The sequence below is a fragment of the Jatropha curcas genome, chromosome 4 (assembly GCF_041381405.1).
Source record: "Jatropha curcas cultivar XTBG-Jc1 chromosome 4, XTBG_Jcur_1.0, whole genome shotgun sequence".
Classification (NCBI taxonomy): Eukaryota; Viridiplantae; Streptophyta; class Magnoliopsida; order Malpighiales; family Euphorbiaceae; genus Jatropha; species Jatropha curcas.
Window position 1 is genome coordinate 27742652 of NC_143154.1, and position 17100 is coordinate 27759751.

Sequence of the window (17100 nt, forward strand, 5' to 3'; positions counted from 1 at the left end):
AGCTTTTGATTTCAATATTTAAAATTGAAATCCATTGTTCTGTTTAGAAATCATTGTTTGGTAATTCTGTTGGCCAAAACCAGAGGCCAACGAAGTTGAAACCTCAGTTATAAATTCCAATTAGTAAATTGTAATATTATTTTAGGAATGATACAAATTGTGTTTGGCTCAAATAAAATTTATAAAAAGAAAAAAATCTACCAAGGCTAGTTACTGTTCTCCTCTAAAAGCGAGACCCATCTTTTTTTTTCCTTACATTTAATTAAACTGTATGCGGCAATAGTTTTTTAAGTATTATATTTGTTTTATAATATTTGTCATATATGTAATTTTACATTTTTAAAAAAAATTATTAAATTTGTCTAAATTATAATATATTATTAAATAAAGTGATTATATTATTCTTAATTTAATATTAATTCTTTAAAAAATCATTAAATTAAATGAATAATTATTGATTATATACAGGATAAACATGAAAAAAATATATTTATTACTTTTTCGAACCATAAATGTAACAATTATTTTAAAACGAAATATTTTCTTAGATGTGATAAATATTATAAGTATTATGAAACGAAAATAATAATAAAACTATAGATAATATGTTATCTTTAAAAATACGTTGAGTTGGGTTCCGGACCAATTTTTTACTATCCACCTTCAACGGAAACTTGTCACGTGTGTAACAAACTACATATGTCACTTACATCGGATAAAACAAACTGCTCATTATTTATTAAAATATTAATTTATTCTCATTAAATTAATAAAAAATTTATATTACTATTGTCACAATAAAACCGATTATTACTATGAAAAAAAAAAACACTAAGATAAAATCTCACGCTTTAAGATCAATCCAACAACAATTTCAAATTGTAATTGTGAGTTTCTTAGACATAAAATTACATACCTAAAATTGTAATAACAATTGTAATAAAGGACCCAAGAGGTTAATCAATGTAATTAATGAAATGTAAATTAAGGTTTTTATTTTTCTACAAGTTTTGATGTATTTGTCTTAATAGGAATGTGTGTAATTAGTTTTTATTTAATGTTTATTATGAGTTTTAGTAGCTTTAAAGTGTGCGGATTGATTAATAAAATCAGGTTGTTACATAAATATTGAAGGATATAAATTTAAAATTGGATATTTTACAAGTCATACACATATATTTATCGTTAGGCTATAGCTTGTTGTGCATACAGTTGATCATCATAATATAAAATTTGAATTAATAAGATAAAAAGAAAAAAATTATTTCTAAATTGAACTATCTTAGTATTATTATTAAATGTTCATTACTTCACGTGGATTTCCATTTGGATATGAAACATTTATGTGCAAATCTAAGGTTAAATAGGTACTTTTTGTAAAAAAATATGTTACCATGAATTTCACTTACTAGACCTTATTGTGCCCTTAATGTTGTGTATTTTAATAATATTTCGTATTTCTTCACTAACGATAATATTTTTTAAGTTTTTGGCTTTATATATAAAATATTAATTCGATGTATAATTAATATAATTTTTTAAAAAATAATTTTCATATTTTTAAATATCTAATAAATGTTCGATTAATAAATAAATATAAGTGTTTGACGGGTGAAAGTAAAAAATTGAGATTAGTATAAACTTTTCTACAAATGGTATAGAAGTGAATTTTTGATTTGGTGCAAATCCAATATTGACAATTGACTACCTTAAAATATATATGCACTTGGATTCTCAAATAAATGCGCAAATACAATTCACAGTTTTCTACAAATGGTATAGAAGTGAATTTTGATTTGGTGCAAATCCAATATTGATGATTGACTACCTTAAAATATATATACACTTGGATTCTCAAATAAATGCGTAAATACAATTCTAAGTTTTCTACAAATGGTATAGAATTGAATTTTTGATTTGGTGCAAATTCAATATTGACCGTTGACTACCTTAAAATATATGTACACTTAGATTCTCAAATAAATGCGCAAATACAATCCACAGTTTATATAAACAAAATTATGTCAGGCTTAGGCAAAGATAGTCTCTGTATTGGATTTCATTCTCATGGCGACAACAAACAACCCAGTTAAAATACTAGATGTTTCTCGAGTCACCCCAATATCAATCGACTCATCCGAGTTTACTACTGAGTTCTCTCTCCCACTCACATATTTTGACATCTTTTGGCTCAAATTATACCCAACTGAGGAAATCTTTTACTATGAGCAAAAAGATTTATCCTTGTCATTCTTTGACTCAGTGATTGTCCCCAAGCTCAAATCCTCTCTTTCCCTTGCTCTCTTTCACTTCCTTCCTTTAGGAGGAAACATCATATGGCCTCCAGATGTTAACAAACCAGCCATTGTTTACAACCCAAACGATGGTGTTTCCCTCACAATTGCAGAGTCTAACGCAGATTTTACTCGTCTTTCGAGCAATCAGATGAATGAAGCTATTGAGTCACGTTTTTATGTTCCTGAGTTAGCTATATCTGACTCGAAAGTAGCAACTATTGCCATTCAAATAACATTATTTCCAAAACAAGGCTTTTCCATTGGCATCTCTTACCACCATGCTGTTCTTGATGGTAAAAGCAAAGTTATGTTCGTTAAAGCTTGGGCTCACATATGTAAACAGATTGAAATAGGGAAAAACCAAACTTTATTACCAGAGTTAACTCCATTCTTGGATCGAACGATAGTTAGGGACCCGGAAGGCCTTGCTATTGTTTACTTGAAAAACTGGTTAGAAACCCGGTTGCCATGTTTCAATGATAACACTAGGAGCTTAAAGCAATTACCAAATATGAAATCTCTATCCAACTTAACTCGAGGAACGTTCGAATTGTCTCGCCAAGACATAAAAAAACTCAAGGAAAAAGTACTCTCTCAATTGTCTGATCCTTATCAAATGAAATCAATCCATTTATCAACATTTGTTGTCTCTTTTGCATATACTATAGTTTGCATGGTCAGAGCAAGAATGCTGGAAAGGAAAAGAAAGATTATGATTGGGTTCAGTGCAGACTGTAGAGCTCGTTTGGACCCTCCACTACCAGAAAATTATTTTGGTAATTGTGTTGCTGCTTATTTTACATTCATAGAAGTAGAATCTCTCCTCGAGGAGAATGGAATTACTTTCGTAGCAGAAAAGCTTAGTGATATCATTAAAGGGGTATCAAACGGAGTTCTTGAAGGAGCAAAGGAGAAGCTTGCAAATTTTCTGAAGGAAATGGAGGTAGGTGAAGTAGAAGTATTTGGAGTCAACTCTTCACCAAAATTTGAGGTTTATGGGACAGATTTTGGTTTTGGGAGACCAAAGAGGGTGGAGTTTACATCTATAGATCTGAGTGGAGGCATTTCTATGTCCGAGAGCAAAGATGGGAGTGGTGGCATTGAGGTTGGTTTAGTTTTGAAGCAACATGAAATGGAGTTGTTCAATTCTCTATTTGTTAATGGCCTTCTAGACAACGAAGCAACAATCCTTCAAAATTAAATTTACATTTGTGTTATAATCTTTTCCGATAACCTTTCGAGACAACATTCATACTTTTATCAGTTATCAACTGTTTGTTTTCAATTTTCAAAGGATATGAAGTCAGAAGAAAATTTTCTAGCAAGTATAGAAGACTTTTACTTATCATCGAGGGAGAAAAAATTTCTTTTTATTAAAATTGCATATAATTCATTATAATCCAATCCAATTTATTTAACGTTTCATCTATTTAATACTTAAAAAACCTCCAAATTTAACTACTTAATTCACTTTAATGTTTCAATTTATTACTTCTAACAGTTCTATTTTTGAATCATTTTCAAAAAAATTGTTAATTTTGCTCGCTATTCTATTCTTTCCGTTAAATAAGTCTTAATCAGTTTTCACTTGCATTAGTCTTGTTTACGTTAACATGACTTGCTTACAAACCTGATGGCTTCTTAATAAATGAAAAATATTTCTCTAAAAAAAATTACTAATATATTCCATAAATAAAAATATCCATGATATAAGTATAGGATATTATAAATGAAACAAATCGAACCAAATTCTGTTAATCTTGGGTTGCAAAATTGAACTCACCTCATTGACATTTTATAATTAAAATAATAAAAAAAATTTATCCCTATATAAAATCGAAATCGAGCTCATTGATAGATAGGCTCCTGCTCGACTTGTTTAAATTAAACGTGAAAGAAGTGAAGGAAAAATAGACAATAACTGCTCATTACTTCATAACGATCCTCTTGGAGATGAAATATTTATTTCCGAATTCAATATTAAATATTAAACTGCCTCATATGTAAAGGATTTGATTCGCAAATAAATGTGCAAATTCAAGTTGCAGTTTATATAAACAGAACGAAGGTAAGGTCTTAATGCAAAGATAGCAAGTCCCTAAATAGCTATTGGATTTCATTCTCATGGCCACAGCAACTAACCCAGTCAAAATACTAGATGTGTGTCGAGTCACCCCATCAGTCAACTCATCCGAGTTTACTACTGAGTTATCTCTCCCTCTCACATTTTATGATATCTTTTGGCTCAAATTATACCCAAATGAGCAAATATTTTACTATGAGCAAAAAGATTTATCCTTGTCATTCTTTGACTCTGTGATCATCCCCAAACTCAAATCCTCTCTTTCCCTCACTCTCCTTCACTTCCTTCCTTTTGCAGGAAACATAATATGGCCTGCGGATGTTACCAAACCAGTCATTGTTTACAACCCAAATGATGGTGTTTCCCTCACAATTGCAGAGTCTAATGCAGACTTTACTCGTCTTTTGAGCAACCAAATGAATGAAGCTGTTGAATCACATTTTTATGTGCCTGAGCTAGCTATATCTGACTCAAAAGTAGCAACTATAGCCATTCAGATAACATTATTTCCAAATCAAGGCTTTTCTATTGGCATCTCTTGCCATCATGCTCTCGTTGATGGCAAGAGCAAAGCTATGTTCATTAAAGCATGGACTCACATATGTAAACAGAGTGAAATAGAGAAATACGTAACTTTATTACCAGAGCTTACTCCATGTTTTGATCGGACGATTGTTAAGGACCCAGATGGACTTGACATGATTTACTTGAACAACTGGTTGGAAACCAAACTGCCATGTTTCGATGATAATCCTAGAAGTTTGAAGCAATTACCAAATATGAAATCTCTCTCCAACTTAACTCGAGGAGTGTTCGAATTGTCTCGCCAAGACATAAAGAAACTCAGGGAAAAAGTACTCTCTCAATTGGATGAATCTAATCAAATGCAATCAAGATTCCATTTATCAACATTTGTTATCTCTTTAGCATATACTATAGTTTGCATGGTTAAAGCAAGAATGCTGGAAAGGAAACAAAAGATTGCAATTGGATTCAGTGCAGACTGTAGAGCTCGTTTGGATCCTCCTTTACCTGAAAATTATTTTGGTAACTGCATTAGTGCTCGTCTTTCACTCGCAGAAGTAGCACCTCTCCTTGAAGAGAATGGAATTACTTTTGTAGCAGAAAGGCTTACCAATATGATAAAAGGGCTAGATAACGGAGTCCTTGAGGGAGCAAAGGAGAAGCTTGCAAATTTTCTGAAGGAAATAGAGTTAGGTGAAGTAGAAATGATTGGAGTTCACTCTTCACCAAAATTTGAGGTTTATGGGACAGATTTTGGGTGGGGGAGACCAAAGAGGGTGGAGTTTACAACTATAGATCGGACTGGAAGCATTTCTATGTCCGAGAGCAAAGATGGGACTGGAGGCATTGAGGTTGGTTTAGTTTTGAAGCAGCATGAAATGAAGTTGTTTAAGTCTCTATTTGTCAATGGCCTTCTAGACCGCGAAGCACCAACACTTCAGAATTGAATATGCACCATAAGCTTTTCAAATATTTTAATTTGCAAGGTGATATAATACGCTTCCAGGACACATATCATGCATTAGTTTCTATCTAAATAATCAAAATTCGAAGCGATTGTACTTCATAGCTTTTAAATAACTAAAGTGCATTCTATCTTATACAAGATTTATAGGTGATAATTAATGTTTGCATGTGATTTTCATACACAAGTTGTAACATGTCACTGCAGAATGCAGAGTGTAGGCTCTGATTTTCACTTTCTAATATGAATATCTTTCTTCTGTAGGAAGAAACTATCGCAAGAACATCTTCTATAATGCAACAAATATGTTGCTTAACCAATTAGCTGCGATGACTTAGTAGCAGTAACAGTAATGATAACGATACTAATTATGATCTCAGAAAAAGAAATTTGTGGAAAATAGGGAGGGGAAAGAAAAGGTGGTAACGGAGCGCTTAACAATCTTGAAAAGAAATCTCCATTTCACAAATTGGCAAGAAGCTCAAGAACCCACAAACTCAATTAAATAATTTACTTATTTTTATTAATATTTTCATATTTCTCAGCAGCAATGGTTAAGAAAATCCTTCCTTTATATGTACATATAACTTGTTTCCTCTCATAAATATTTTATCAAACAAGTGGTGAACCGTACCATATAAAGCACCTTATCTAGTCATAAGCGTATGCTTATATCTAGATTCATTGTATGCTTCTCTGTTCTCTAATAAACAAAAGAGGGAACAAAAACTGACCTCAACAGTTCGACTCTGCTGATTCTGGAGCAAAGAACAGCGCCAGATGACTGGTGAAGGGAAGAGCTTTTCGCGGCTGAAACGCTTGTCGTTTCGATCAGAGATGTCATGGGTGCACCAAGCCGTATAAATACTTTCTTCGTTTAAAGAAAAATAAATTTGAAATCCAATAGCCAAAAGCTCGAACAAAAATAAATAAATAAATAAATAATCGATCGTTTAAATCTCGGTTTTTTTTATATTTAGAATAAATTTAAAAAATTAAAAATTTATTTACTTTTATTTCTTAAAGGATAAAGTTCAATTTACCTCTAAACTTGGAAGCAATATTGAGTTTGTTTAAAAATTAATTTTTTGTATAATTTATCCCCTAATTTGCACATACCAAAAAGTTTAATTTATTACTTAAAAGAATTTTAATTTAAATCATAATATAATTAAAAAATAATAAATTATTTATTTAGATACAATTAAGAAATAATTAAACTAACAAATAACAGTAATAAATATTTTAAACCAAATATTCATGTAATTAAATAATTTTCTATTCTATAATTTTATTTAACTTAAATATTTCGTTTAGTTATTTTTTCAATCAATGATAAGTCCCCATAATTTTTTTTAACTATTATTATATATTAAATAATTTTTCTTTCATAATTTAAACTTTTTAAATAATTTTTATTAGTTGAAATATTTAAATTTTTTTATAAAAAATTAGGCTTTTTGTTCTTCTAGTGCAAATATAGGAAATAAATTGTAAAAATAATTGATTTTTTGACAAATTGAACATTGCTTCAAGTTCATGGGGCAAATTGAGTTGTATTCCTTTTAGAAATAAAACTAAATATATGAAAACGATTGGTTATATATGGGTATGTATTTATGGAATAAGGGAATAATGAAATTTTCAAAAATATCTTTGGAGATATTGAAGATATCCTAAATTAAATATAAGACTAATTAAAAGATTTTAATAAATAATAATTAATAAAATAAAGACTTTTTTATTTCTTTTTTTATAAATGACAATAATCTATCTTGATATGGCTATTAGGTTCAATTATTTCTCAATCTCTTACTTGGATTCTCGCATTTATAAGCAAATCCATTCAAATCTAATATTGGATTCACTCATAATTAGTTTTAATTAATTAAATAAATTATTCTGTAAATAATTAATGCTTACTTAACATATATGCCAAAAGATAAGGTAAAGCTGGAAAAAAAAAATCCATAATTCCATAATTTTCTAAATAACAAATAAAGTGAGCCAAAAAAAAATTTTCTAAAAGGATACTTGAAAGGATGGAGGTAGTATATATATGTGTGCAGAGCATAGTCACAATCAAATGAACTTGAGAGTTGCCAACACATTGAATTTTCTTATTCCAAACCCATGGAAGCAAGTGATTTAGTTAAGATACTAGGCGTTCACCGAGTCACACCATTAGCTAGCTCACCCAAATCCACTACCGAGTCATCTCTTGCTCTTACACATTTTGATATGATTTGCCTCAAATTTTATCCAGTTGAGCAAATCTTTTTCTATGAGTTCAACAATTTAACTTTGTCATTCTTCAACTCAGTGATCATCCCTAAACTCAAATCATCACTCTCACTTGCTCTCCTCCATTTCCTTCCTCTAGCAGGAAACATCAAATGGCCTTCTAATGCTACCAAACCATGCATCTTATACACCGTAAATGATGGCATTTTGGTTAGGATTGCAGAATCAGCTGCAAACTTCACCCATCTTTCGAGCAACCAAATGAAGGAAGCAATTGAGTCACGTCTTTATATACCCGAATTGAATATATCTGACTCAACAGCTGCCATTATAGCTATTCAAATAACTTTATTTCCATATCAAGGGTTTTCCATTGGAGTCACTGTTCATCATGCTGTTTTTGATGGCAAGAGTTTAACCCTGTTCCTTAAAGCATGGGCTTACATTTGCAAACAGAGTGAGATAGAGAAAAATCCAACATTATTACCCGAGTTATTTCCACTTTTTGACCGAGCAGTTGTTCAAGATCCAGAAGGACTTGACATGGTATGCTTGAACGATTGGATGGAAGCAAAGTTACCGGGTTTAAATGACAAAGCTAGAAGCTTGAAATTGTTACCAACTACAACATCATTTTCCAACTTAACTCGAGCAACATTCAAATTGTCTAGCAACGATATAGACAAACTTAGGCAAAGAGTAGTCTCTACATTGGATGATGACGATAAACTAAAATCAAGGTATTTATCAACTTTTGTACTCTCATTTGCATATACTTTAGTTTGCTTGGCTAAAGTAAAAATGTTTGGAAAGGAAAAAGAAATTCACATAGCATTCAGTGCAGACTTAAGAGCTCGTTTGGATCCTCCGGTACCTGAAAATTATTTTGGGAATCTTGTTATCGGAAATGTTATACTTATAGAAGCAGGACCTCTTTTTGAAGAGAATGGGATTAACTTTATTGTTAAGAAGCTCGACGATAAAATACAAGGGTTAGAGAAAGGAACTCTTAAGGGAGCTAAGCTTGCAAACTCTTTGAAGCCTATGGAGTTGAGTAAATTAGAAGCGATTGGAGTTGCTGGTTCACCTAAGTTCAAGCTTTACGATATAGATTTTGGATGGGGGAGGCCAAAAAAGGTGGAGATAGTATCTATAGATCGAAGTGGTGTAATTTCTATGGTAGAGAGCAAAGATGAAAGTGGTGGTGTTGAGATTGGCTTAGTTTTGCAGAAGTATGAAATGGAGACGTTTGATTCTCTATTTGTTAATGGCATTTTAGATCTCTAAAGTGCACTCTTATAATTATTAAGTATTTTTATGGATGATAATAATATTTATTTTACAATAGTTAATTACTTCTTGATGGTGAGGATGAAGTAATTGAGAGGGTTATTGCTTTTTTTTTAATTTTTAAATTAGATTAGGGATGGAGTTTAAATTTAAACCTCCATATGTGATTGAGAGGGTTATGATCTTTTATTAATGGAATCTCCTAGTATGCAATGTTCCTTCATTAATATTTGGTTTGGTATATGATTTTATATGGGTTTATACAAACTCTTACATCTTACATGTCCTTAAACAATGCCAAAAATACATACTATGTCTTCTTCTTCTTCTACATTTTTTTAACAGTTAGTTTCCTTTGAACGTTGGATGAACGTTGTATATTCCATTATTCATACTCTTGTTTATTTTTCATTAGTTTTTTATGTATAAGATTTTTGGTTGAATTTAAATATTAGTCTTTTATTACTAATAATAAAATTTATAATTGAGTTAAAATAGAGTTCAACTATTAGTCATTAATCGTCGTTTATGCTCATTGTATACTAGTGATTTTTTTTTTCGAATTTTTCTAAATAAGAATTATATTAGCAATCTAATATATGCTTCAATATATAAAATAAATATATTAAAATATAACATTTAATTATAGTGAAATTCATAAATAAGAATTAAATTTTATTATAATATATAATTTTTTATTATACTAATATTCCAATAAACTTATAAAAAAATTCAATATATTTCTTATTTAATATTTCAATAAACCAATATCTTATTAAGTATTTGACATTAATTATGGTTATATTCAGAGTTACTTGTAATAATTAATTATTGACCGTTGTAATTTAGGTATATATTTAGTAATTGGGAAAATAATTAATCAGTCCCTGAAGTTTGATCAAATTAATTAACTCGTCCTCGTATTTTATTGATATTAATTAAGAGTCTTCGAGATTTAATTCTGTTAAACAACTTAGTCCTTCCATCAATTTTTTCCTCATTTTTCCGTTAAAATGTATGAAAAAATGAAAACATCCTCAAAATTATTTAAGAAAAGACGATAATACCCTATGTTAATTGCTCCATTGAAGTGAAAGGGAACACAACTCTTTTCCAGACGTCTATTAAACTCACGACCTATGTCTCAGCAGTTTGTCTTCGCTTTAATCTAATTTTCGTAGCCTCCTATCAACTGCAACCCAAATAACTTTTTTGTAGCTTCATCTTTTAAATTAAATTCATGATGATGGAATAAAAATATATTTAAATTAAATTCACCAACTACTAACCTTTTCATTTATACAATTAATTTTTTGTTTTTCCTTTTTTGTCTAACAAACAAATTTTGATCATTAAACCCGCAGCAGTGGACGTTAGGCATGGCCGGTTCATTGAACCGCCAGTTCCAGTTCATGAAACTGACGGTTCAAAATTTTTAGAATGTTAAACTTGAATTGGCCCTTGAACCGCCAGTTTCGGTTTCGATCAGTTCCGGTGCGGTTCCGATTAACCGATGATTCTGATCACGGTTTCCGGCGATATATATATATTTTTAAAAAACATCGATTCTAACATTACATATTTCGTCATAAATATTAATATGAGCTTAAAAAAATATTGGTAAATTTTATTTTAAATAAATTTTAAAATGCTCATACTCATATAAGAATAAAATTAATTAATTTTACAAAATAATCAAATAAATTATCACTTTATTTTGTTTAAATGTTATTAATTAAATAAATTATAAGAAAATTTTGAAAAATACTTCAAAAGAATGTAACTTTAAACTTAGTGAACAATTTAAAAGATAAAAAAAAAGTTAAAAACAATATAACTTTAGACTAAATATTTCTCTCTTTTTTACCATTTTACTTTATATTTTTAACTTTTAAAGTAAAGTGTATTTAAAAAAAATATTTAGTAAAATATATAAAATATTATTGAGTCTTTTAGAGATGTATAAAATAGGCTAAGTGATTATAATTTTGAAAATATAAATATAAATTTTCGGTTTGAACCGGACAGGAAACGCCGGTTCCGGGCCGATTCAGGTTCATATTTTAACATACACGTGAACTTTAACCGGCTCTTGAACCGCCAGTTCCAGTTTAAAATTTTGAACCGTCGATTTCAGTTCGATTTCGATTCGTCTACAGTACGGTTCGATTTCAGTTAGAACCGAACCGATGACCATGACTAGTGGACGTCTTTACTTCTTAATATGGAATTTAGCAATTGATTAATTTAAATTTAATGGAATTACCTGTATATAAACTAGAGCAGAGAAACCTAAATCAGAACCAAGGACTTGATCGTGAACGAGAAATCTGTTGTGGTCTTCATGATTTTTCGCAATCGCCGTCCTTAGTTCCTCAACAGTTTTGTCGCAGTAAGCTTCAACAATCCGTACACCACCATCATTACAGACATCTGCAAAAGAGTTGCATGTGTTCTCCTCCACTCTAATGGAGCAATTAATATGGGTTATTATCGTCTTTTCTGAAATAATTTTGAGGATATTTTCATTTTTTAACGCATTTTATCGGAAAAATGAAGAAAAAGTTAATGCAAAGACTAACTAGTTTAACAGAATTAAATCTTAGGGACTCTTAATTAATATCAATAAAATGCAAGAACGAATTAGTTAATTTGATAAAAACTAAGAGATTAATTAATTATTTTCCATAGTAATTTGAAAGGAAAGCGTTTGGTTGCCATAATTTTCACAAAAATACAAAAATAGTTGTCAAAATTAGTGCGTATTTCAAACATTAACTGTCATGTGCTGTCAATTTACGTTTCCTTTTGAATTCGAATCCAACTGTAGTAAAAACCGGTCTTTTTTACACGGTTTAGACCGACCCTTACCAGTACTTATCCGGTTTTTTCTGTCCATTTTAGGTATTCTATAGTCTGGTCAAGTTCGGAGTATTCTGATTTATTAGTCCAACTTATAATAGCAAAAGCCAGATAAAAACTATCCTAAATTTAATGGAAAAATCAGATATGATATTGTTCATTAATTCATAACCAAAGACTCAGATTCTGGCATTTAAGAGCAAATCCAAGTCACAATTTATATAAGGAGAGACCTCAACACAAATTGAGCACAAGTCTTGAACATAGAAAATCTCTTACAATAGATTGTATTTCATTCCCATGGCCAAGGTTAACCCAGTTAAGATACTAGAGGTTTGTCGAGTCACACCATCATCCGACTCATCCAAGCATGCTATTGAGTCATCTCTTTCACTCACACATTTTGAATTCTTTTGGCTCAGATTTTATCCAGTTGAGCAAATTTATTTCTACGAGCTCACTGATTCAACTTCATCCTTCTTCAGCTCAGTGATCCTCCCAAAACTCAAATCCTCTCTTTCACTTGCTCTCCTCCACTTCCTTCCTGTAGCAGGAAACATCACGTGGCCTTCAAATGCCACGAAACCAGTTGTCCTCTACACACCAAATGATGGTGTTTCAGTCACTGTTGCAGAGTCAAATGCAGATTTTAGTTATCTTTCCGGTAACCATATGAATGAAGCTATTGACTCACATCAATATGTACCTGAGTTGGCTATATCTGACTCAAAAGCAGCAATCTTAGCCCTTCAAATAACGTTATTTCCCAATCAGGGCTTTTCCATTGGCGTCGCTTCTCACCATGGCTTCTTAGATGGAAAAAGCATAGTCATGTTCATTAGAGCTTGGGCTCACATATGCAAACAAATTGAAACAGAGAAGATTCCAACATTATCACCAGAGCTAACTCCATGTTTCGATCGAACAGATTTTCAGGACCCTGAAGGACTTGACATGGTGTACTTGAACAACTGGTTAGAAGCCAAGTTACCAGGTTTCAATGATACCCCTAAAAGCTTGAAGCTACTACCAGCCGACAACTCTTTATCAAACTTAGCTCGAGCAACATTCGACTTGTCTCCTGAAGATATAAAGAAACTAAGGCAAAAATTGCTCTCTCAATTGGATGATCCAAATCAAACAAAAACAATGCATTTGTCAACTTTTGTTCTCTCTTACGCTTATACTTTGGTTTGCATTGCTAAAGCAAGAATGTTTGAAGGTAAAAGAAAGATTATCATAGCATTTGCCGCAGACTGGAGAGATCGTTTAGACCCTCCATTGCCTAAGAATTATATTGGTTGTTGTGTTACTACAAATCCTATATTTACAGAAGCAGAAACTCTCATTGACGAGAATGGGTTTAGCTTTGTTGCAATGAAGCTTAGCGATATGATAAAAGGATTAGAGAAAGGAATTCTTGCAGGAGAAAAGGAGAAGCTTGGACTCGTTCTGAAGAGTATTGAAGTAGGTCATGAAGATGTGATCGCAGTTTCAGCTTCACCAAAATTTGAAGTTTATGAGACGGATTTTGGGTGGGGAAGACCAAAGAAGGTTGATTTTACATCTATAGACTGGAATGGAGGCATTTCTTTGTTGAAGAGCAAAGGTTCAAATGGCGGTGTTGAGGTTGGTATAGTTCTGGAGAAGCGTGAAATGGAGATTTTCAATTCACTATTTGTTAATGGCCTTATAGATATGTCTAATTAAACTAGTTAAAATCGGCTCTATATGAATCCTATGCCATTACATTCGTTAGAGTCGATAATCCTAAATCATTTAGTATCAGCTGTATGAATCTTTTGTTTACATTTCGCCGCTGATCATGAATAAATTTTAAGTTGATGATATTTTATGTAATAGAATAAATACTTTAGTACATTACACCGAGAATTTGTAATACTGGGTATGCTAATGAAAACTAATAATTTCAATTCTATACTATCCAATAATAATCACAAAGGTAATTTTAAACCTGATCGGTGAAATAGAAAAATATAATGATCTTAAATGGTAAATTTTAAATGAGTTCAGATACATAAATATAAATAATAAAATTTTAAAAAGATAAAAATAGTGTAGTTCAAAATTCTCGGACATGCACCCAGCTTCCATCTCTACTCTCATGAGTCTCATCCATTTCTTTACTGAAAGATAAAATTCAACAATAATTATTTTATAGATTCAATAACAAAATAATAAATATAAATAAATTATATTAATTACTACAATTATTAAAGTTAGTTTAAACTCCATCCAAAACCTAATTATTAAAAAAAAAAGAAAAAAAAGAAAAAGAGAAACCCCTTCTTCCTCGCTACCAAGAAGCAAGTAATTACCATGAACAATTATTATTATCATCCACAAATACTAACTAAAATGGTGCACTTTAAAGGTCTAAAATGCCATTAACAAATAGAGAGTTAAACATTTCCATTTCATGCTTCTTCAAGACTAAGCCAATCTCAACACCACCACTCTCATCTTTGCTCTCTACCATAGAAATTGCTCCATTTCGATCTATAGATACTATCTCCACCTTTTTTGGCCTCCTCCACCCAAAATCTATATCATAGAGCTTAAACTTAGGTGAACCAGCAACTCCAAATGTACTTGACTCCATACCCTTCAACATATTTGCAAGCTTTCCTTTAGCTCCCTCAAGAACTCCTTTATTTAATTCTTCTATTTTATCGATAAGCTTCTCAACAACAAAGTTAATACCACTCTCTTTGAAAAGAGGTTCTACTTCTTTAAGTATACCATTTCCAGTAACAAAGTTTCCAAAACAATTTTCGGGTATGGGAGGATCCAAACGGTCCCTTAAATCAGCAGCCAATGCTGCGCGGATCTTTCCTTCCTTTTCCAACATTTTTGCTGTAGCTATGCAAACAAAAGTATATGCAAATGAGAGCATAAATGTTGATAAATATCTTGTTTTTATTTGATTTTCACCATCCAATGTAGAAATTACTTTTTGCCTAAGTTTCTTTATATTCTCGCCAGACAATTTGAACATTGCTCAAGTTAAGTTGGAAAATGATGTCTGTAGTTGGTAACAACTTTGTTAAGAATCCCACATCAACTAAATACTAAATCTACAAAGGGCATATAAGGGTACTAAGTTAGCTAACTAATTGGTTAGTACTAATCTTTTAACAATAGTTGGCCCAAATCTAAATAAGTCCATATCATATATTTTTATCTCATGGGTTCTAACCTTTCACCCAGTCCACCTCTACCCTTTCAATTTCTAATTTTGGTGTCAGAGCAGGTCCGGCCCGGTCCAGTTATTCTTCATTTCACCCGCGTTTCAATTCAGGTCTCGTCTAGATATCCAGTCCCTAGTGAGGCCCATCCAATTTCAGGGGGTCTAGATATCCAGTCCCTAGTCAGGCCCATCCAATTTCAGGGGGAGGATTTTCAAGAGTGTCAACCGAGAGTCCAGTCCCGGTTGCACTTGAGGGGGTATTAAGTTAGATAGCTAATTGGTTAGTACTAATCTTTTAATAATGGTTGGCCCAAGCCTAAGTAAGCTCATATCATATATTTTCATCTCATGGATTCTAACCTCTCAACCAGTTCACCTCTACCCTTTTAATTTCTAATAAACTTCAAGCTTCTAGGTTTGTCATTTAAACCTGGTAACCTCGCTTCCATCGAATTGTTCAAGTACACCATATCAAGTCCTTCTGGGTCTTGAATAAATGTCTGACCAAAAAGTGGAGTTGATATATCACTTTGTTTGCATATGTGAGCCCATGCTTTAATGAACATATTGAGACTTTTGCCATGGAAAATAGCATGATGGGTAATAATGCCGATAGAAAATCCTTGATTTGGAAATAAAGTTATTTTGAAAGCTATAGTGGATGCTTCCGAGTCAAATATATTAAACTCATAGAGACGTGAATCGACAGCTTCCTTCATTTGATTGCCTGAAAGATAGGTAAAATCTGCATTTGATTCTGCGACTATAAACGAAATGCCATCGTTTGGAGTATATAAGATGAATCGTTTGGTGGCATCAAGAGGCCACGTGATCTTTCCTGCTACAGGAATGAAGTGGAGGAGAGTGAGTGAGAGAGATGATTTGAGCTTAGGGATGACCACTGAGTCAAAGATTGGTGAAGTTAAATCAGGATGTTCAAAGAAAAATAGGCGCTCGACTAAGTGAAATTTGAGATTAATCATGTCGAAATATGTTAGAGCTAGAGATGACTCGGTAATAGACTCAGGTAAGTCAGCTAATGGTGTGTCTCGACAAACCTCTAATACCTTAACCAAACTTGTAGCCATGAGTTTGAAATCAATGTTCTTATAAGTCTGAAATTCATTTTTTAGCATATAGCCTACATAGATATAGTATGACATGGTTTCACACATTTATGAGTGAATCCATTATTAAATTTCACTAGATTTTTTTTATAAATGAGAGAATTAAAGAATGAGATCACATAGTAATTGATATTTAATGATAGGATCATGATTGATTATTATCATCTATTAATCAAAATCAGGGGTAGGAGTCACGTGGAGCTAAAACGACGTATGGCCAAATAAAACTCTTCTACGCATAAGCATAACCATATATACAAAAATATAAACTTGAAAATTTCTTCTCTCGTACATAATATTACACTATTATTATACAACTTAGGTTCTGATTTTTTTAAAATAACTTATCTTTGGACAATAATTTTTAAATAATTCATTTTCCATTTTTTGGTTGCGATATTGAGAATTAGTTAAAAGATATTAAAATTTTTAACTTATAAGATCGCAAAATATTTATAATTATAGAAATTTTATATTTTAAAAAATCATTATTAATA

The 17100-nt window shown here is 31.4% G+C and overlaps 3 protein-coding genes and 2 pseudogenes across 4 annotated transcripts; 4 read left to right on the plus strand and 1 right to left on the minus strand.

The window, feature by feature from the left end:
• The first annotated feature begins 2026 nt into the window (after positions 1 to 2026).
• LOC149497148 (malonyl-CoA:anthocyanidin 5-O-glucoside-6''-O-malonyltransferase pseudogene) lies at positions 2027 to 3649 on the plus strand (annotated as a pseudogene).
• Positions 3650 to 4311: 662 nt separating this feature from the next.
• LOC149497149 (malonyl-CoA:anthocyanidin 5-O-glucoside-6''-O-malonyltransferase-like) lies at positions 4312 to 6599 on the plus strand. Its single transcript, XM_089720571.1, has one exon. It carries the CDS (start codon positions 4422 to 4424, stop codon positions 5850 to 5852), a length of 1431 nt encoding a protein of 476 aa, XP_089576697.1. The 5' UTR covers positions 4312 to 4421; the 3' UTR covers positions 5853 to 6599.
• A 1340-nt stretch (positions 6600 to 7939) lies between these two features.
• Positions 7940 to 9632, plus strand: LOC149497150 (malonyl-CoA:anthocyanidin 5-O-glucoside-6''-O-malonyltransferase pseudogene; annotated as a pseudogene). The gene has a single exon (XR_016320558.1). The product of XR_016320558.1 is annotated as a malonyl-CoA:anthocyanidin 5-O-glucoside-6''-O-malonyltransferase pseudogene (transcript).
• A 2891-nt stretch (positions 9633 to 12523) lies between these two features.
• Positions 12524 to 14113, plus strand: LOC105644167 (malonyl-CoA:anthocyanidin 5-O-glucoside-6''-O-malonyltransferase). The gene has a single exon (XM_012229443.4). It carries the CDS (start codon positions 12566 to 12568, stop codon positions 13973 to 13975), a length of 1410 nt encoding a protein of 469 aa, XP_012084833.1. The 5' UTR covers positions 12524 to 12565; the 3' UTR covers positions 13976 to 14113.
• Positions 14114 to 14504: 391 nt separating this feature from the next.
• Positions 14505 to 16564, minus strand: LOC105644195 (phenolic glucoside malonyltransferase 1). The gene is made up of 2 exons (XM_089720017.1): positions 15875 to 16564; positions 14505 to 15263 (listed from the first exon to the last, which is right to left on the minus strand). The coding sequence occupies exons 1-2, from the start codon at positions 16562 to 16564 to the stop codon at positions 14655 to 14657; spliced, it is 1299 nt and encodes a 432-aa protein (XP_089576143.1). The 3' UTR covers positions 14505 to 14654.
• Positions 16565 to 17100: the final 536 nt, after the last annotated feature.

Coding starts and splice junctions, on each gene's coding strand:
- LOC149497149 (XM_089720571.1), top strand. CDS start 4,422: ATGGCCACAGCAACTAACCCAGTCAAAATACTAGATGTGTGTCGAGTC.
- LOC105644167 (XM_012229443.4), top strand. CDS start 12,566: ATGGCCAAGGTTAACCCAGTTAAGATACTAGAGGTTTGTCGAGTCACA.
- LOC105644195 (XM_089720017.1), bottom strand. CDS start 16,564: ATGGCTACAAGTTTGGTTAAGGTATTAGAGGTTTGTCGAGACACACCA. Junction 15,264..15,874: donor AACCTAGAAGCTTGAAGTTT/ATTAGAAATTAA, acceptor TTGTCTGGCGAG/AATATAAAGAAACTTAGGCA.